This window comes from Magnolia sinica, chromosome 3 (assembly GCF_029962835.1).
Source record: "Magnolia sinica isolate HGM2019 chromosome 3, MsV1, whole genome shotgun sequence".
Taxonomy (NCBI): Eukaryota; Viridiplantae; Streptophyta; class Magnoliopsida; order Magnoliales; family Magnoliaceae; genus Magnolia; species Magnolia sinica.
The window spans coordinates 3,562,573-3,584,241 of record NC_080575.1 but is presented as its reverse complement, the minus strand read 5'-3'; the positions used below and the strand labels follow the sequence as shown (position 1 = coordinate 3,584,241).

At 40.0% G+C, this 21,669-nt stretch overlaps 1 protein-coding gene across 3 annotated transcripts; it reads right to left on the bottom strand.

Moving 5' to 3' along the window:
- Positions 1-975: 975 nt before the first annotated feature.
- LOC131239314 (aspartokinase 1, chloroplastic-like) lies at positions 976-20,625 on the bottom strand. 3 transcript variants are annotated; one of them, XM_058236958.1, is made up of 12 exons: positions 20,481-20,625; positions 16,459-16,613; positions 13,639-13,788; positions 13,354-13,449; positions 12,916-13,032; positions 12,113-12,232; positions 11,867-11,959; positions 11,654-11,773; positions 10,748-10,864; positions 8,626-8,688; positions 8,034-8,163; positions 5,529-6,076 (listed from the first exon to the last, which is right to left on the bottom strand). In XM_058236958.1, exons 2-12 carry the CDS (start codon positions 16,513-16,515, stop codon positions 6,042-6,044), a joined length of 1,098 nt encoding a protein of 365 aa, XP_058092941.1. In that variant the 5' UTR covers positions 16,516-16,613; positions 20,481-20,625; the 3' UTR covers positions 5,529-6,041. The 3 variants fall into 3 exon arrangements, with proteins under 3 accessions (XP_058092943.1, XP_058092941.1, XP_058092942.1); XM_058236959.1 differs by having other exon boundaries at positions 8,034-8,160; XM_058236960.1 differs by lacking the exons at positions 5,529-6,076; positions 8,034-8,163 and adding an exon at positions 976-1,246.
- Positions 20,626-21,669: the final 1,044 nt, after the last annotated feature.

The following is a 21,669-nucleotide window of genomic DNA, read 5'->3' as shown; positions in this document are numbered from 1 at the left end:
AAGAGACTTCCTATGGCACAGGAAGGAAGAGAAAAAGAAATTCTACCCGGTTGATTGGAACGAGGTGTGTAAGCAAATCCAAGAAGGTGGAGCAGGGGTAAAAGATCTCAAAAGAATGAATCGGGCTCTCTTAGGAAAGTGGATCTGAAGGCTCAAGATTGAAAATGAGACTCTTTGGAATATGCTAGTCAATAGCAAGTATGACTACTCAGAGGGAAGTTGCTGGACCAAGAACTCATCAAGCTATAGAACATTTGCACCATGGAGAGATGTGCTATCCATAAAGAAGGAAGCTATCAAAGGCACTGGTATTGTTCCAGGAAATAACAACAACACTAGTTATTGGGAAGACGTTTGGTCAGGAGAAGTTATTCTAAAAGAGGATTTCCCGGGTATCTTTCACCTAACTCCGTACCAGTCCATTTCGGGGTGTTTGGGGCATGGCATTGGGAAGGATTAGGTGGGATGGTATTCAAAAAACATAATTATTACCCATGGCAGGGGTTGTTCCCTGCTACCCTGCTATAAGCTTAATTCCATGCTTTGTTTGTAATACGGTAGTACATTGAATGGATATACCCACCATCATTTGAAACTATTGAGAATAACACACATGTGTTATATATAAACCGTTCATTTGTTTTGTAACCTCATTTTATGGCATGGGCCTAAAAATGAGGCAGATCCAAAACTTTTGTGGCCCCAAAGAAGTTTTCAACAGTAAGTATTCAATCCCCATTGCTTTCTATGGTGGGGTCCACTTGAGCTTTAGATCTACCTAATTTTTTGGCCCATGCTTTAAAATGATCTTGAAAAATGGGTGGACGGTGTGGAAATAGCCCACACATCATGGCAGGACCTACACAACTTGCTAACATTGAGTGAAATTGGCACGGGACCAATGCAATTCCATCTAATCCACTTCAAGCTTTTCCATTCTTCCCAAACATGGAGTGGAATTGGCACAGGACCAGATGCTCGGGATTGGGAGATTGAAGATTTCATGGCTCTCCTTAGCTGCATAAACAATTGCAAGCCTGATCAGAATAGCGAAGACGGCTTAGTGTGCAAATCAGACAAATCCAGCATGTTTTCGGTAAAATCCCTATATAATTCTCTTGGCAGCGAAATCTCTTCTAAAATAGAGACTTTGACAGATCGAGTGTGGAAATACAAAGTTCCTCCACAGAGAGTAGTGGCCTTCAGATGGCTGGTTGGCAAGAAGTAGGTTCTAACAGTGGAAAACCTGAGAAAAATGGGTATAATAATCACAAACGTGTGTCTGTGCTGTATAGCAAACGAAAAATCAGTGAACTATCTGTTTATTCACTGCTCCCTCATCAACCAGATTTGGTCAGCAATCTTATCCCCCTTCGAAATGAAGAATGGCTTTCCGGGTTGTGTGTGTGGGAAGAAAGGAATGGGAGGTGCTTTAGGGGTATCTCAAACTGGGCAGAGTCTTTAGTTCATAGGGTGAAGCAGCTTAAAGTTGAGTGGGCTTCTAATGTTGATTTTCTAAAGGGATTTAATTTGCCTTTTTTAGGCGAGTAATTTTTTTTTATATTATTTTTTTAAAAATCATCTTTATTTGTCATCCAACCCGTTGATAAGGTCATCTAAAACTTTTGTGCCTCCAAGAAGTTTTTAATGGTGGGCGTTCAATCACCACTCTTTACTGTGGTGTGGTCCGCCTGAAATCTGGATCTGCTTCATTTTTAGGCTTACTTCCTAAAATAAGCTGGCCAAACGGATGGACAACGTGGATATAAAACACATATATCATGGTGGGCCCCACTGTTAGGGATCCACGGAGCCCACGTCAATGATTGTTGGATGTGCGGTGGACGGTGGCCCGTATGTGAAAGGACGCAGTTGAGACGTCCGCTGGATGACCGCATGATAGTGATGGAAGATAGGAGGTGGGCCATATGTCTCAAGGCGGGAGCGTTGAATGAGGGTGTCTGACGATAAGATTCTTCCATTTCACAAAGCGAAAATGGACGGTTGCTAGGAACGGTCTGAACTTTGAAGGGAAAATTGTACGGCTTCCAAGAGTCCCAGATCGGGCCAAGGTTAGCCTGCAAATGGCCCAATAAAAATTTTGGACGGCCATAAATCAATGGGCCTAAAAGTTCAGCCCAAGACCAGCCCATGTTATATGTAAAGGCCGCTCTGGAGGGTGTCGAATATAAAATGCTGTAAATTTTAAGTCAGGCCCGGCCATTTGTATGTTGAGACCCAAAATGAGGAATGGATGGGCCCATTACAAATGTAGGGTTGTCGATGGTTGACTCCATTCATGAAATTATTAGATGTGATTGAGAATATAGTCCTTGATCATTCTCTGTTGGGTGTCCCACTAATCACTGAAACCGTTGTTACACCGACCCATAATACGTTAATTAATAGTCACCACCCACCCTACACGTGGCATGAAACATGGTGGATATGCATGGACCGCTAGGAGGCCTCATTTTGGATGATCCACGGCCAAGAATATCACAGGGCAAAGATCATAGACATTGATTGGTGGCCGTCAGATGGATGATAGACTGAAAATATTTTTTAAAAATAATTAAAAAAAAAAATCCTTAGGGTTAGAGTGTGACACACCACGGGAAAGTGGGCCACAAAGATCAAGCAGATCCAAACCCTTCATAAGGTGATTCCCACCAGGGTAAAGGGAAAACACAAATATCAGCTTGCTCAAAACTTTGGTGGGCCTCACTAAGGTTTTAATGGTGGCCATCCACATCCCCACTACTTGTTGTGCATGGCCCACTTGATTTTAGAACTGCTGGCTCATATCTTAACATGAACCGGTTGTTTAAGAGAGATTCATAAAAATATAGCCGGTTGGCAAAATTTGAACCATGCATGCAAAAAATCAGCCCAATTAGAAACTCACATGGACCCCACAAATGAAAATAATATAAAACTCCTCCCCAAACTACTAAGCACATCACATCTGGGTAACCTAAACTTTTTATTAGGCTGATTTTTGTATTTTCCTTTGTTATGATGAGTTGGACCTAATTAAAGGGTTTTGAAAGATGCACCACATGGTGGCCCTCACACAATCTGAATTTTTACTGTTATACTCACCTTTGAGTATAGAATTTGATGAGTAGAGTGTGACTCTTGTACTTATAACATGGTAGGCCCTATCAACTTGGGTGTTTTATGGGGTGGGTGAAACAGGCGTTGGAAAGGACTCCGTCTCCATTTGGACCACTTTCCTTTTTCTTTGAAATATATAATGATTACAAATTATTTTTTTCATGTACTGATATCAGCTGTATATATCAATTGATTATGATGACATTTTTACATTATTTCAATGTCAAATTATCATTAATTGATTATTTTTAATTTAAGATTTTTATATTAATTAATATAAAATTATAACATTTACAAATTTCCCGACTCTTAATTACATATGCATTTGATGGCCATTTCTGCTTTTGATTTCAGGAGCCAATTAGGTGTTACTTGGACCCTTACCATGGGCCAACTTGATGATTTTGTGTATATCTACACTGTTTGTGCATTTTTTTCAGCCCATTTTAGGATGTGGATGTGTTCCAAAAAATTAAGCAAATTCAAATCTTAGATGGGCCACACCAAAGGAAACAGTGGTGATTGAATGCCTACCATTAAAAACTTCCCAGGGACCAACATAATATTTATTTGCCATCCAACTCGTTGACAAGTTAGGAAAATCTAGATGAAGGAAAATTTCAAAGATAAGCATGATCCAAAACTTTTTTTGCTCATAAATTTTTTTATTATTATTAGCAATGTTTCCAATCGTGTGGTCCACCTGAGATTTGATTCTACACATCCTAAAATGATCTGAAAAATGGATGGATAGAGTAAATATATAATACATTCATCAAGGTGGCCCCTAAAATTGAACCATATATATATCCAAAGCTATAGGTTACAACACCATAGGAAACAGTGGAGATTGAATGTCTACTTATGAAAATTTCTTAGGACTATAGAATTTTTCGATCAACTGATATTTGTGTTTTCATATCATCCGGATGTGGACATCATTGTCCCTACCATTTGCTGTGGTGTGGTCCACTTGAACTTTGGATATAGCGTACGGATTGGGTACCACCCCATCCCTAGATGGGAATGGATGGGGGCTGTGTGGGCCATTATAATGTATGGGTCTTGTCCACACCATCCATTCATTTTGCTATATTAATTTAAGCACAAGCCTAAAAATAAAGTAGATACAAGTGCCACACCACAGGAAGCAGTGGTAATATCGAAACTTTCCTAGGGCCTACTATGATGGTTAATTGCCATCCAACCTGTTCATAAAGTCATATAAACCTTTATGAAGCGTAACAAACCAATATTAACTTGATCCAGATATTACATGGTCCTCAAAAAGTTTTCAATGGCAGCTGTTTAATCCTCACAGTGTAGTTTAATTGAGCCTTGGAACTGCCCCATTTTTGGGCGTGTACGCTAAAATAATATGGCAAAATGGATGGATGGTGTGGATAAAACCCACACATCGTGGTGGCCCCTCACAGCATCTCCTTTCCTAGGGAGGGGTAGTACCCAATCCGCATCCCTGCATATCCTTCAATTTTATAGTTTGATAATTATTTCCGTATAATAAAATGAACTTAAAAACATGCGAACAAAAACACATCAGTGTGGGCCCTATAGATTCCTAACACCGCATAGCTACGCGGTAATGTTACCATGCAATCGGGAGAAGGGGGATTGGGTACTGCCCTTGGACCAAGCTCGCTCCTCTATCCCCTGATGTGGTAGGATATGATTGGAGAGATGGGACCCACATAAAGCTGTTCTGTCCAGTAGACTGTGGCATCTTTAACAACAGCCTACAATACAATCAAATCCGTGCAATTGGGAGCAGTACCCAGTCCAATATGATAGGGACGCCAGATAGGCCAGATCGTCCATCAATAATCAACCCCAGGACGACAATTCTCCTGCTAGGATAGAGGCTAGTTTTTGATAGCCCGCGGTTAGATGAATAACACACATGCAACTGCTATTCATCAGAAGATAAAATCTAGGCTGTCCAATCGTTTTGATCAACCGGACTTCAATGCATGACAAGGATTGCTTGCTGTGGGGTCCACAATAAGAAATATTTCTTAACAGCCACGTCGAGCACCAGTTTGCGAAGAGTTCCTTTCACAGGCAGCAGATGGACATCTTACTTAGACCATACCATACCATTGTCTAGAGATAATGAATCCCCACCATTGAAAACTTATTCTATCCCATCGAAATCTATAAATCCCATCAAAACCTTTGATAATGTAATAACGAGCTGCTGGATGAAGTCCCCAGACACATGGAGAACCCCCAGAAGTTTGAACCTACTACTACTATATGGGTAGGTCAGTGCAAAATGTTTCATATGGTTCAATCCAACAACTGAGTTGTGGAACTGCATCATTTTGGGAGGACCTACACCAGATATATAATCCATCACTGGAAGTGCTAATTTCTGGCTAACAACAACATGCAAGGCCAAAGGCTTTGAGCTAACTTTACAACTGTTGAGTTGAGTTAAGAAGACCTTATACAAACATGACAAAATTTTCAACTAAAGAGCAAACTACTCTGTTATTTCCTGATCGAACTTGTCCAAAAAAACCAAATTACTAACCTCCAATCCAACTCATCTCCATCAAGAAAAGTTTGGTACCAACATCCACTCGTGCTCCAGAAAAAAAGTTCTACCATTGATAGACGAGGGACATCCACCATCATCTACCAGCGGTTAATTTGTTAATCAAAGCTAACAGTGCAATTAAAAAGGCCAATATGACACCCGCACGTGCGAAGATACCCTGCAAGCCCTTAACATCTTTGGAGTCTAACAAAGCATGAATTTTCCTGGGATAAAAGTCCTTTATCAAGAGAAAGTTAAGCAGAGCTGTCTTCAGGTCTGGCATGTTGGAAGGAATTGCGTTTGAGTCCAGCATGTGGGAAGTAGAGGCCGATCTGCAGTCTGGCATGTGGGAAGCAGAGGCCTACACTTCCACCATTTTCGTTTCACGTGAACTTCCTGCCAACACCGGCATAAGGTGAGTCAATGAACCCCACCCCTTAAGATTATCTTTTTAGGAAACTGATGATTAAAACCAGAAAATAAAGAAGAAAAAGAGCCGACATTCACCACTGCTGATGGATTACAATGGAGTCATGCCCTCAGTTGACATTTTGGGAAAGTAGATAATGAAGCAGAAAATAGGATGGAGCTTACCTTGACAAAGGTCACCCCTATTCAGTATCCCTCACTAACATGCACAGTACGAAAGAAAAAAATTTTTACTCCATAGCCAGGATTCAACGCATGCAGGTCATATGGTTTGGTAGGCATAAGGTTGATAACAAAACTAAGGTCCTTTATGGGAGGCGCCTAAATATGAGTTCATCTCATTTAATCATTACTTGTGTGCAAGAGATGACAATGATTGCTAGTTATCAAGATTATTTTTAATCCATACCAAAAGGAAATATGATACTAGATTAACTAAAGTGAGATGAACTCCTTTTTCCAGATGTATTTTTACCAAGATTATTTTAATCCTCTTACCAAAAGGAAATATGATCCCTAATACATAAGGATTAACTCAAATGAGCTACTCAATTGGTGTGCTTCATAAACTTACGTTTTTTTTTTTTAAAAAAAAAAACACTAAAATGAGACGTTCATTTTTTAGGTGTCTCCCAAACACGCCCTAAGGATAGAAAATAATCTTGGTTAACCAACAACCACCGATCTCTAATACACAATTATGATATATGCTAAAATGAGATGAATTCAGTTCTTTAGCATCTCCCAAACAGATGCCCTTATTGGTTCAACTGATCAGACAGTTCTGCGTCATTTTCTTTGGGACCTGTTTGAATATGGTGACATTTAAACCCCCTTTGTCCTTGGCATGTCTAATGGATTAGCTTTTTAGACGGGAAAAGGAGCTGCTTCTCTAAGAAACTGACCACGGATGGTTAGTTTTCATAGTGCAAGTTGTTTGATTTGCATGCTGATTTCCATAAAAATGAACCTAACACGTTTGGATTGCTGGACATAAAAAAGTAGTTAAGGAAAAGGGAATGTTGCGTATGAGAAAACTGTAGAACAGGATTTTTCTTTTTTAGGTCTGGGAAAGGAAAAAAGACGACATTTTACTGAAGAAATCTACGGAACGAGAAACCGATTCCTCATCCTGTCTCCCTGAAACAAGAAATTGATTTCGTTTCCTCGGCTACTAATCTGATTTCAACCATTCAAACAAGCCTCAACAGTCAACAGTGAGAGTTGCCTGGTGTTAATGTGAAAGGAGTGTTTGGATCGTAAGTTACTTTGGATAAGATACTTAATGCCATAAGTAGCTTATCTTAGTTTCTACTTGTCAACCAAAAAGTAGAAAAACATGTTTGGTTTCCAACATCGTAAATAATTATCCCTCAGGTTTGTTTGGTTTCCAACATCATAAGTAATTATCCCTCAAGCTTGTTTGGTTCCCCTCACATCCACCATACATCATGTGGGACCAACCATTGATTTGAACCATTCACTGTGTGGGCCCCACCTTTCATGTAGGTTGTCCATCATACAGGGCCCACCTTGGATGTGGGCCATTCATCATTATGGCCCAGCCTTTAATGTGGACCATTCATCATGTAGGGCCCACCTTTGATGTTGATCATCCATCAAGTGGGGTCCCACCATCAATGTTATTGTCCAGGGCCCACCTTCAACATCCACCGCCCATCATGTGCAGCCCCACCTTTGATGTGGATGATACGTCTCGATGGAGGAGCATAGTTTCAGTCTCAATATGGGCGCCCTCAGAAACCGGGAACCTCTTGTCATTTTCTAACAGGATGGGCTGATTATACGTACCTCAAACAAAATTTGCAAAGCTGATAACTACTAGATAGATGTTAAGTATCAATTCACAGAAAGGAGACATAAATGCTACATGATAAAGAATCGTGCCACATCTAACTTGTACCTGCATGGCCATTTTGGAATGTGTCTGTATTGAGTTCAGAGAGAACCCCCATCTCAAAAAACTTCGAATGAAGCGTCCTCACGCATTGTTCTGTTTCACTGTCATTCACTATCAAGGAAATGTTCACCTGCTAGCAGGAACAAGGGCCACATTGTTTAGATTGAACAGGATAGAATTTTAATGATCCAATGACCAGTAGGGATGCAGTTCCCAGGTTTTTAAGTTCCTACAAGTAGGGTCGATGGTTGAATGAACCACGCTATTGGTGCAGATGGACTGTGCCCAGAAACAGTCCCAACAATTGAAGATCCTCACTATGGTTGTGGGAAGTTAATAGATATTTCCCTTAAGCGTATATATTTGCAGTCCACCGATCCATGGGCTAGTGACTGTTACCTGTTGAGAAGGTTTTTGAAGCATGGTCCATTTTTTGTGAGGCCCATATAATGAAGGTCACTATTGTAGAACCACAGCCCTGATGTGCAGACTGAAAACCTGATAGGACTGCATGACCTCTGATCGAGGACCATATAGGTTCCTTAATGAGATGGATAGGCATAAACTGAGGGAGGGAGGGAGGAAGGGGAGAGACCTTAGATGATCCTTGAGTGATCTTCTGGAAAGAGATTCCTTCATCTGTTAGAACGCTGAATACCTGCCATATGGGAAAATTCTAAAATCATGCATTCATCCTCAATTCTGAAAAAGCATAAACCCTATTTTTGTGTTTCTTAAACCGAAAAGAGAGGTATTCTGGTGATGCAGTACATGAAAATTAAATATGATATGCGAGATTTCAGGCTTAAGATCACGTTAGTTCAGAAACAATTACACAAATTCTATATCCCACATGAAAGTCCAAACATTTAATTAAGGGGAATCTATGTGGGTCCAGGTCTACACATGATAGGACTGGATCAATAAAAATTATAAACCAAACAATACTCAAATATAAGAAATAATCATCCACGCATGCATAGTAATCAGTCCCTAATCGAAGGGATTCAGAAATTCCAATTCGGGGAACCCTAGGGTAAGAAAATTGGCAAATAACTTGGGGAAGACATGATCCAGGGCTAGGATTCATGAAAAATGGCGATGAGAGGATAAAAGAGGATAAAAACCTGAGCCAAAAGACGATCCCGCGTGTGGACAGCAACAATGGCCAGACGGACGTGCGTGTGATCCCGGCCGCACGTGTGTGGGGCCCACTATTCAGAAAAAGGCCACCTTGGCCTTGGTCGGCTAGGGATGGTTTCCAAAACCCCCAAATCTCAGCTCGATCCGATGTACGGTTTGTGCGTGGTGCTCCGCCGAAGTTTCAGCTCGCCTGCGGGCCGAAATATGGAAACCTGCTGTAATGAAGAAATCTGATGCAACAAACGGACGAATTCGAAGTACGGATGGTGGGGGAAAAAAGATGATAGAGGATGGGGGTGAATCGGGATCGATGTGGCTTCGCACTACGGTAGTTAGCCTTTCAAAAAGGGAGGGCTTCGCACCCACAACTCACGAAAATAGCAGAAAAATAAAGCAGGAATTTTTTTATTAACTTCAATGAATCAAAAGAACTACAAGGGGTGCCTATTATAGGGAAAATGCTATACTCCAAAACTCGCACCATGTGCGCAACCTATTACTTGGCGATGAAGAAAACTAAAATAAAAACCAAACAGAGAAATCTAAAGCGTTCACAATGTTCTAAATAATAACAATAAACAAAACCTAAAATATGAAATCAATCCGACGAGTGGGCCATGATCATGAGATTCCATGATGGGCTTTTATTGACTATCGGGCCCACTTTTCTGAACCAAAACTTGTCTTTTAACTAGGAGGCCCTCCCTGGACGTCGTCATCGAGCCAGATCGATGGTGGGGTCCTCCTTCTGCGTACGTACGTGCGTAGGGGTGGTGGTGTGCAGGCGTGCGTGTGCACGATGTCCTCATCATCTGGTGATCAAAAAGAGAAAATATCACAAGATTTTAAAATCTCAGAACTTGTAAAATTTTCAGCAATTCCTTGTAAAATTATTGCAATTTTTATGAGAAAATGAAATTTAAAGAATTTATTATATTCATAAATATTTAAAATTTTAAAAGATTGTCTTACTTTTTAATAAATTTGTAAATTTTTTTTATTCAACAGTGAGATTTTACCAATAATGCCCTGAGAAAACTCAAAATCTGAAAATCTACCGAGATATTGCTGAGAACAAGATTTGTCACCATGCCTTGCAACCAGGGAGAAGACATGTATTATGGGCAGAATGATAAGATTTCTGGAACTTTTCATTTTGATGGCCATGCATACATGCAAGCAGACAGGGATGGGGAGAGGGGAGGGCAGAAGACAGGTATTATAGGCAGAATGATACAATTTCCAGCACCTTTCATTTTGATAGCCATACACACATGCAGAGAGAGAGAGAGAGAGAGAGAGAGAGAGAGAGAGAGAGAGAGAGCGCCAAAGCACCTCCATTGCCAAGTCACACATGAAAGTAACGACTGCCGATGCCAAGAGGAAAGCAACAATGACAAACTCGGGGCCTCAGTTTAAGTGCAGATATCATAATTTCTTATTAAATCGGGTCTCACAATATCATTCCACTGTTCTAACAATATATAGAACAGGTCAACATAATGTGGCTAATTGCATCTGCTATGAGCTTTCTTAAAGGATCTGCCCAACTAAAGGTATCTATGGAGCCTCACCTTGTTTAGTGTCTGTGGAGAGTGCTGCACGTTGCGAATAAGGGATATTATAGATCTGTGCTGAATGTGATTCACTTCTGCAATCTTCTTGAGCTCTTCCACTGCAAGGTCGAGCAACTGCACAACCACAGCAATTTCCGGTTGGTTTTACTGGAAAGGAAAAGGATGGAGCTAAAGTCACTACGAAAAATATCAAACATTTCAAATCCGAATGATTAAGCTATTAAAATAATCTTAGGGGTTGTGATGTTTTCAGTCATGATGATTTTCCCTAGAAATCACAAGAAAAAAACAGTTTTGTTTCCCTCAAAAATCACTAGGCATCTCTGTAAAAGGGCAACAATATATGATCATTGATTGAAAGAAACGGCATTTTTTTTGTCTTTTTCCTCCCACCCAGAAATGGCACAGGTTGGAACCGCATTTTGTTGGCCTAATCAAGTGATGAAACTGGTATGCCACATCTTCGGCTGGCCCATCCCAAACATCTTCCACCAGATCATCTTAGCCATCTGATGGTGATGGACAATTACAACTGGTGGTCCACTTTTAACGGGACAGAGATGGTCAGATGTGGCTGATGGGAGATGCTTAGGGAGTATCAACCATCCACCATCAGGTCCATCATATGAAGGATCTAGATCACATCTAATGTGCACCCACCCCATATGTGCAGCTTGCCTCAGCTGAGCACTGCATATTTTCCTCCTTCAACAAACCTCACAGGTATAACCCGCATATATTTAGCTGATGATAGCAAACTTGGCTGCATACTAGTGAATTACAGCATCAGCGCCAGAATCTATTCACAGAATGCAAATATACCAAATGCTGGACACAGCAATAAGTGATGACAGAAAGTAATATGCTCAATGAAATATAAGGATCTTAAGCTCCTATGCTTGCCTGCCGCTGAATTGATTCTCTGCGCAAAAGCTTTGAAGGATCCATTGTCAACAAAATACTAACTTCACTAGTTGCAACCACGTCTACAGAGATACCAAAATTCTCATAGATGGAAAAGACCTGTGCAGGAGAAGGCAACATGAATCACATTTGGAAGATACAAACGAAAGCAGGACTCAGAGGGAATAGATCTAGTGTGTTAAACTGGTTTACCTTCTTAAAGAAATCGTGCTGACCAACTGCTCGAGTGGTCGTTATATCCAGCGCAGTGACATTCCGCTTCAACACTATGCTGGTTAGTACAGACTGGAATTAGGAAACAAAACAGTTAACACCGTTGGTACTTCATGCAATAAAACAATTCCACACACACACACACACACACAAAAAGAAGAAGAAGAAGAAGAAGAAGAAGATCTTGTTGGCAGTAGTAAAGATGAAAAGTACGTTGCTACAAACCTTACTCATATCTCTATCTCTGGTGATGAGGGTACCCGGAGCCTTAGGATTACAAAAGTTCTTGACCCTAACAGGAATATCGGCCTCTCTAGCAGGTTGCATGGATTGCGGATGCAAAACCTACAATAAAGGACGATATATAATACTGATATAATAAAGATGGCAACAAATGACACCCCTCCGTAGGATTACCCAATGCACGTGGTATGCGGGTGATTGCGTGCATCCACAAGGATTAGTCTCGCCTAAAAAAAGGGGTGGGGACACCCAGTCGTCATTAAAAAAATAATGACACTGAGATTTTAGAGAAGAAGAAAGGAGCACTAAACATCAACATTGTCATCTTCATCATCAAAGCCTCATCCCAAAAATTTGGGGCCAGCTAGCTTTACAAATTCCACAAAATTGGCACAGAGTAGAGATATAAAGGTAAATTCCATTGGCAGAAAATCACCCATAAGAAAATAATAATAATAATGTGTGATAGGGATCACGTTGTTTAATGCACCAGATTTATGTGCTATAGAATTGACATGAGACCAGTGATGCTATGTCATTTGAAGTTTTCCATTTTATAAATCCCTTTTATCTCCATATAAAATGCTCATCTTAGTCACAGGTTCTTGCACAACTTACATGCGAACACACGGCACACAGGTGCCAAGTCAGAATCGCTTATCAGGCTGGCCCCACCATGGATGCATGCAGTAGGGTGGCCAACTGATCCTAACTTTTAACTGCTGAATTTGGAGGTGGTGGCTGTTGGTAATTTTTTATTTTTATTTTTTCCCTTTGGAACTCACCTGTGCACCAAAATATGCAAGTTCTTCTGCTTCATCAAATGTCAAATACAGTACAGGCTCTGCGCGCAGGTAAGTATTAGGATTGCAGGTCAAAAAACCATCCCCACACTTCCACACCTGTTATGAATAAAAAAAATTGTGTTGTCATGAATGACAAACTAAATTGAAACAAAAACAAACAAACAAAAAAAAAAAAAAACTCATGAAAAGTAGGTCAAGCAAAAAGTTAGAAAAATAAATGCAAACTTTAAGGTAGTTCTCCACTAGAAGTTCTAATGATTTGGTGTAACAAAACAAGAGAATATCAGATGTTATCTTTCAAAACAAAATGGGATGTGGTTATGATTATCCGAGAAAAAAGGGGCCAGTGGTTATGAATCTCTCTCCATGTGTACAGACAAGCCTTAAATTCACTTGCGCTAAGGTTTTGAACTAAACCTGAATTTCTCGTACACCCAAGGCTTTGCCAATGGTTGTAGCTGTCAAGTCACTCCCACCCCTTCCTAAGGTAGTTACAGCACCAGTTTTCCATCCCTGCAGTTAGCAGATAATCAAGAAGAGAAGCTGCACCAACAATTGAAGTTGAAAATATAACAAAAGCAGTTCTTTGAGAAAATTTGTATGAAGTCACTCCCCTTATCACTGACAAAAACTATATTAAAAAGAAAAGGGGATCACTTTACAATAAGGCAAAACGAATGAAGCAGATCTGCAGTAAAGGACCTTTCCGAGGAAGCCAGTGACAACCGGAATCACAGGATTACTTATCCAGTCTCCATGCAATCTATCTGCAACAGCGGGATAAGTTGCTTCCAAGATATCAGCACTTGTAAAGTCATCCGTGTTTATAAAACCAATATCATATGCATCATACTGCAAAAGATGAGGAGGTCATCAGTTAGCAAGCACTGCAAGTCACATCAAGATGCTACCACACGTAGCACAGAACAAAATTAGCTGCTAATTTACTTTAAAAGAGAAGGAAATAGGATAAATTCTATGCTCTAGGGCTTATGGCATAATATAAAGACATGGATGTTAAGTGCCAAAGCTATGAGAATGGCAACTGGAAGTTGCGAGGAGAGTTGGTGGTGATAAATAGTGTAGGCATACAAGAAAAATTTTCAAGTGGAAACTCTCTTCTTTTATTCTTTAAATTAGTGAGTGTACTCAAAAGGAAAATGAGAACAATGTCAAGGAAGAGGGAAACAGTTCCCAATACACCAGATAAATTATGATTATTTATTTATTTATTTTTTCTTTTTGTAATATACTAATTCAAACAAACACCAGATAAAATGAACTCCACTGATAAATCCTATATATGCAATACTGAGATTTTTTGGGTTCAGGATTGAACTCTTGAGCTCAATATCACATCACTGCCTAACTGCTGGCTCACAAGGCTTCTGCCTTATCAAGGATCCACATAGCAAGAGTATCCTTTTTATGAGTCTTGGGCTATTTCTCAAAGCAATTTTTATTTAACCTTACTCTCATCTCAGTTTTAAATGGTAGATTGGCAAAAGTTTTGTGATCAGCTGCCCACCAAACATTAACCTTCCTCTTTGACCCAATAGTTCTAGGAACCAGACGTGGAAGAGAATCATATGGACATCACTCACATGCCAACATGGTCCACCCAGTCATGAGGACAGAAGATGGGCCATTGAGGGGCAATTGGAAATGCAAACACTAAGCACAAAGCAACCAAGCACATGAAACGTCATGCTCAAGTAGTTGGCTTCCAATCATGGTCCGTTTGGGAGCTTGTTTTTGGAATGCATTGGAATCTAAATCACAATTATATCGGAATCAAGGTGATTCGGAATCTTCAGTTGTGTTTGGTTGAAATGCAGTGGAATCTAAATCTTCTGTTTGGGAGCTTGTATTTGAAATGCATTTGAATTCTTCAATATATTCACAAGACCTGAATTTGATTAATTAAATCAGCTTTCATTTTCCAAATTAGTATATATATGCAATTTTTAATAGAATGATTGTAATAAGCCCATTGAAGTATATACTTTGGCCAAAAATGAGGAAATTCCAAGCCTTGGGTGGACCACAAATGTAAGGATCACAAAAAAGCAACTCTTTGATGTTTTCCTGTCCATTTAGATGTCCGTCGTATGGATGCTTCCAATCATTCTATTGATGTGATTTTAGTATTGCAGCTGATAATTAGATTGCTTTGGGGCATCATCCGCATGCCACGTGTACAGTGGATTAGTACCCTAGCAACATCTTTGTTACATGTGAGACTCTTCTACCTTTAAAATGGAGCCAAAAAGGCATTCCATTTGGATTACTCCATAATCATAGCATTTTGCTGAGATTTCAAAACACACAAAAAGGAGGTATTTGAAATACCTCAGATTCCATTTACCACCAAATCCAAGGCTACCAAACGCAAAAAGTAGCTACTTGGATTTGAAATACACCCATTTACCTCTAGATCCAAGGTGGCAAACAACCCCTCATATTGACACCACTCATGTGCCAACAGATACCTCGTTTCAACACTTGAGGTCTTCGCATCGATCCCTAGCGGGGGTGGCTAACATGGAGTGTGTGTACTGACATGGGTGTGTACTAACAAGCTAACCCAAAAAAAAAAAAAGGTGCCTTCCAAACTGCACGTTAGCAACACTACTGTGTGCACAGTCCACAAAGGGGAATCAGCAAACAGCAAAGAACAAACAACAAACAATTCCCCACAAAGGGGAATCAACAAACAATTCCCGTCTAGAGAATGGAATTCTAGACGAACCTAGGGGTGGCAATTAGCAAGCCAGCCCAGCCATGTAGAACCAGGGACTGGGCCCCTAAAACTGGCCCAAGGGACACGCCCGTGCCAATGATGAATGGCCCAGCCCATACTTTTGGCACTAAATTAGTTTGTGCCTATTTTCTGTAGTACATCCTAGCTACAGAAAATGTGGGACACAGCATAAAAAAGCGCGTGGTGTGAAAACCAGGATGGCAAACTAATTAGCAAGATACACCGTTGAAATTATTCGACAACCAGTGGTTTGAATGTGCATTTGTGGCCCACCCAATATGTGATAGGTCTGATTTTCGCCCCCGTGGCCAGCCTGATAGGGACAGGCAGGGCCTTTTTAGCCTAATCAGGGCCAGGATCAGGCCAAGGCTGGTGCCTTCCAGAGCTGAGAGGATCGAACCAAGCTATGGCCAACCCAGCCCAGCCCATTGCCACCCCCAGACAAGCCTGCTGAGCACAGACAGCACACAATGTGCTACCACCAGACCAAAAGTGGGAAGGAAGTAGCTGCAAGGAATAGCAAGGAGTCTGTAACATGTGTTTATCAAGAGGCAGTCACATGACAACGCAATCACTCGCAACACTGACCTTTTGCTGAACTGTTGTGCATAACTAATAAGGAAAATTTCAAACAGCTGGTCTCTAGCATGCAATTGCAGACAAACTCAATAGGCATGATTAGCAATTTTGTATTAATAAAAAAACAAAACTTAAATTAGAATATGAGGCCTAAAACAAGTGATCATGAAACGACATACTTGGCGAGCTTTAGCACCAATTTTGTTCAAATATGCTGCAAAAATCCTTGTTGACATGCGCACTCCAAATTATACTAAATAGTTTATTGTACACTGAGTCATCTCCTTCATTAAAGCAATCCCTTTTAGAAATTGCTCCAATTCATCTAGCAATGCTGTGATGATTACAAGACAAGAAACCAATATAGTTAGGCATCCTCATAAAAATCATCAACATCAATGAATCAAAAAATAGAGGTCAAAATGAGAATCGAAATCAAAGATATGATAGGTTTAATCAAGCAAAATATGTCTGCACCATGATGAACTCCATAGCAAGTTAGCAACATAAATCCAAATTTTGAAAATCATATAAATTTAAGCAGTTTTAAGTTAAGCCCATTATAATAGGCTTATGATGATACCACATTAACATTTAAATGGGAGAAAGGACACTATTTTCTTAGAAGAGCAGATACCTTCCTTTTGGGGTGTACTCTAATTAATTTGGCTGTCTCTAATATCTAGGTCTATCATGCCTCTTTTACATTGTCATATAGTAAAGCATTAATAGCATCATCAGACAATTTCTCTAGCAAAGGTTGGCGTGTAAGTATATTGCCAGAAGGACAGTTAGGCAAAATCATTTCTTCATCTGTGATGAATCAAACTCTCTATGACAAACAACTTTCGTGTTCTGGCTATTAGGAAGAGATACTGTGTGTGGGGTTAATTAGTTGTCGGTATGGATTCTCTTACGTGGAGAAGGAAGCCTTGGGGAGACAATGATTGTCCTATGAAGATGTGGAAGGGCCATTGGGAATTTAAAAGGGTTTCTTTCAAAAGTGGCATTGGGTATAGGTTGGGTTGGTTCAGGACCTTCATGTTCTAGGATTATGCTCTAGAAGGATTCTTGATGATTCATTAATCCTCGAAGCATGTATTTGAAAGCATCAAGTCTCTCTCTTTTTTTTTTTCTTTTTTTTTTTAAGATTGCTGAAATATTAATAAAAAGCCAAGGGGGCTAAAAAGCGAAAAAAAGAAGAAGAAGAAGAAGAAGTAGAAGCATTAAGTGCATGCTGGGAGATGGGGGTGTTGTTGGCTGCTTTTGCAGTCCTTGGTTTAGGAGACACATGAGGTATGAACAAATTGATAGTTACCTTAAGTTGTTGAGGGAGTTACTGAAGGTCTTCAGTCCTAGAGTGGGTACCAGGAGGGTAGTATTTGATAATCTTTGTGGGGTCCACCTACAGTTAAGTTTACTTATGGTTCTTCTTAAGGGAGGAGTATGACCCGACCCCAAGTAAATGGGCTTTGGGCCATTTGAGGTCTCTCTTATAGTCATTGATAATAAATGGATATATTAAATGAACGAGTTGCCAAAATTACTGGGTTGCAATTCTTAATGAAGTTTTAACCACAGTTCCTCTAGAACAGGAAAATAAGGGTTACCAATTGTTGCATCATGTGCAAGAGTGGTGGAATGAATGTACCATGACTCTGCATTGTCCTTTCACTAGGTCTGCATGGATCAGCTTTCTTTGACCATTTTGAGTTTCATGGTCAATGCTTTCAGTCCCATTTGGATAGGTGATCCTACAAAATTGGGATTAAGCTAATCCATATTATGATAGGTCCCTATCCTTCATCTCAGATTCACATCGCTAAAGCAGCATTTCTTCCAATTAATCACAACTTTTGCCATGTTTACTTTTTTTTAGAAATTCCAAAATTGTGATTAGGTGGAAGAAACCACAGCTTTACTTATGGGAACCTAATGTGAGAAGAACGAGGACCACTAAATCAGGACTAAGGTAAACCCATATTTTTGCAGGATGAACTACCCAAAAAAAAGAGTAGGCTATTTTCAGACTTGTTGGAGGCTTGGGCAATAGATTTCAACCATCCTAGAGGTCGGGGTCCTTTCCGAACCATTGCTTGGCTGGATCATTCCATCCATTTGGAGGGTGGCTACAAGAAATTTTTTTTTTTTCCTAGATAATGAGGAGAGAATGAGATATAAGATGAGGAATGATTTCTTAGAAACCTAAGAGGCTCCCTGAAGTAGGGAAAACAAGGGCACATTGAAGTCATTGAAAATAGCAAAAAGGCTGATGCAAGGGGATGCAAGGTGAACGTCACCTCTAGTCAGCATGATTCAGCTCGATTCCAAAGGGAGTTTTTAAGCAGATCCAGGTCTGTAGACTTTAGGATGTATTATTTGGAATAATTTGAGTGGAATGAAATAAATTTGGTTGCTTGCTCCGAAAAAGAAAACAATCATTTTTTGGAGTGAAATGGGTGTTTTTAGTCAAATCGGGACCCTTAATTCAAATAAGGCAGAGATCCAACTATTTTTAAGATGTGAAGGAGTGACTGAGTCATTATTGGATACTTCTGTAGAAGCATTGATAGGACAAGTTGGGGTCAGCCCAAGCCTGGCCCAATAGCGCTGATTGGGGCCAAATCCATAGTCAAACCATGTTCCCTAGGACCGTGGTGGACCTGATAAATACTAAGTAGACCCTTGTCGTGCCTAGGACTGCGCATCCAATTTTCAGCTAAATGGCTTGGATCTAATATGCCATTTCTAGTTATCCATGGATAAAATCAAGCGCAGCCCAATCCAGTCCCTTTACAAAATTTCGAATAGTTCAACCACAGCCAAGGAGCCTCAACCTGAACCCAACATGATTAGCTATCAGGCTTGAACTCTAAACTGGACATGAACCACTGGCCCTGGAGCCTAACCCAAGCCCAATAAACAACAGGCCAGGCCACACAGTGTTACAACCTTCAGGGAGGGGCGCTCTTTCAGTGTTGTTGAAACCAGTTCTAGTAGATCTCTATGAAGGATGGCGAATTGAATGGAAGTTATCATAAAGGTGTACAGTAATTAACAGATTTCTCATTCATTTTGTGAGGCACTGGAAAGCAAACAGTCAATCTAGAGAGGGAGTCAATAGATCCTCTTAGAGAGATCAGGTCAAAATTCCGCTGCTAGCAATTTTGATGCAGTTCCCTGGCCTTACTTTCTCTAACAAACTTTCCTCATCATCAAGGAAGGGGAAAAATGAATGAAACATTTACTTCACGATCCCTAAATAGTTGCATATTGACCTGAGTTATCAATTTCAAAATATATGTGAAGTTCCATTCATGTTATCAAGAACAGAAACACCATGCTTTGTTTTTAGCTGAAAGTTCAGCCTGTTTTGGCCTATTTCCGCCAGAATATTTCTGATTTTTTTGTTTTTGTTTTTTTTTTAATTTTTTTTTTTCGTTTTTTAGCCATCATGGTCATTATTTCTCAATGACTTGAGGGCAAGGTATTCCGTAACGGTAACGGTGGCCATAATGGCCACCACTGTTACCTTTACAATACAGGTCGTGATAGTTATTCAGTCACCTAAAAAAAAAAAAAACTCGAAATACCAATAGCTGCCCATTAATGTTGAAAAATAATAATAATCCAAAAAACATATATCTGCCCCCTAACAGATCATTATGGGGTTATTACAACCTATACAGGGAGCATAATGGGCCGTTAACAGAGTTCCTAGTCTCTCTCTTTCTTCTTCTTTTTTTTTTCTTTCCACAATGGCTGTTACGGCCGTTACGACCCTATAATGTGTAATGGTTGCCACCATTACCTTCACGTAACGGCCTTTACGGCACACCATACTTGAGGGACATTCTCATTAAAAGAAACATTCACAGTGGTCTGTGAAGATTATAAAAACATGTGAGATTCTCTCTTCTAGGAGAAACAAAAAGAGACTAAATGCATCCATCCTTTCTGAAACTAAACGCCCAGAAAGGCCAAAATGCTGAAGCATTCATTCCAATAGGAAGGCATAATCCACGACGAAACAGTAGTGACAAACTAAGATCATTATGCCTGAAAAAAAAAGTACTGAAATTTTCACCATGATCAAAGACCAGATCTAATTCAACTGAATTAGGGACCAAATGGTATATACACTTTCAGGTTCACTTGATCAACAAAAAAAACTAGCACTAGACAAACAATAAAGCCTCACTAGAAATGGTAGACCTATCCACTCCAAGCTCATCGACAGTCCTGCGGAAAGAAAGGCAATGAGAAACATGGATTAAAATAGGACTGATTGAAATTTCGCACTTGATGAGAAAAGATCTAAAAGCAACTGTTACTCTGTTAGGGATATCAAACCTCAGGCATGGCCCTTTGACAGCCCTTACAACCATGATCAAAAGCAAGCAGTGTACATAAAGTAGCACTCATCTTGGAAAATTAGTCTTTCAAATACCAATACTTTGCTAGGCCAATGAAAAATTCACCAATTTCACAAAATATCAGCTTAACATAAATTAAAATGAGCCATCTTTTTTAGCAACAAACTAATTGAAAAATAAATGAAGTTACAAACTGCAAAGTTGGTTGAGAGGCAAAGGACCCAAGACAAAGTGATGATCACATCACACCATCCTGAGCAAGGAGATCAGCAAATCTCATCTTCCTGTTTCAATACATAGGAGGAAGAGATGCAGACACCGTGGCCCACTGTGAATCCAAAACAACAGGTTTTAATTCTGACATACGGTGCAGATCCACGATCCACACCGTGGCCCACTGTGAATCCAAAACTCATTGACAGATTTTGATATATGGAGTTTTCGCATACCCATGGACGGTTGACAATAGAATTACATCAACCGTCCACATTTATCGGAAAAGCGCTCGTTGAGATTTTTGGAAGGATTATTATCCACAGCAAGATTCACATAGGCTTGTCAGAAATGAGAATCAATACTGGTCGGCTTCTCAAGATTCCAGGCCGCGTGCCATAAAGAGTCTGTAATTTGATTTTGGCGCGTGTTTAGATTGCGGCTTGAAACGAAATTGGACTCAGTATGCTCTCCGTCCGTTTTCCAAACTCATTTAAGGGGTTAAGACTAAAATTGATAGCAAGCTTAAATAAACCATACTAGTAGACCATACCACAGGAAACACTGAATAATGATTTCCACCGTTGATACCTTTCAAGGCCTCACAGTGATGTTTCTTTTTCACCCAACCTGTTCATGGGATAAAAAATAATGGTTAGAAGTGAAAACGCAAATATAGCTTTATCCAAAACTTCTGTGGCCCTTAATAATTTTTCAACGGTACGTTCAATTCACAATGTTTCCCATGCTGTGTTTCATTTAAGCTTTGGATATGCTTTATTTTTCTGCTAAGGCCCTAAA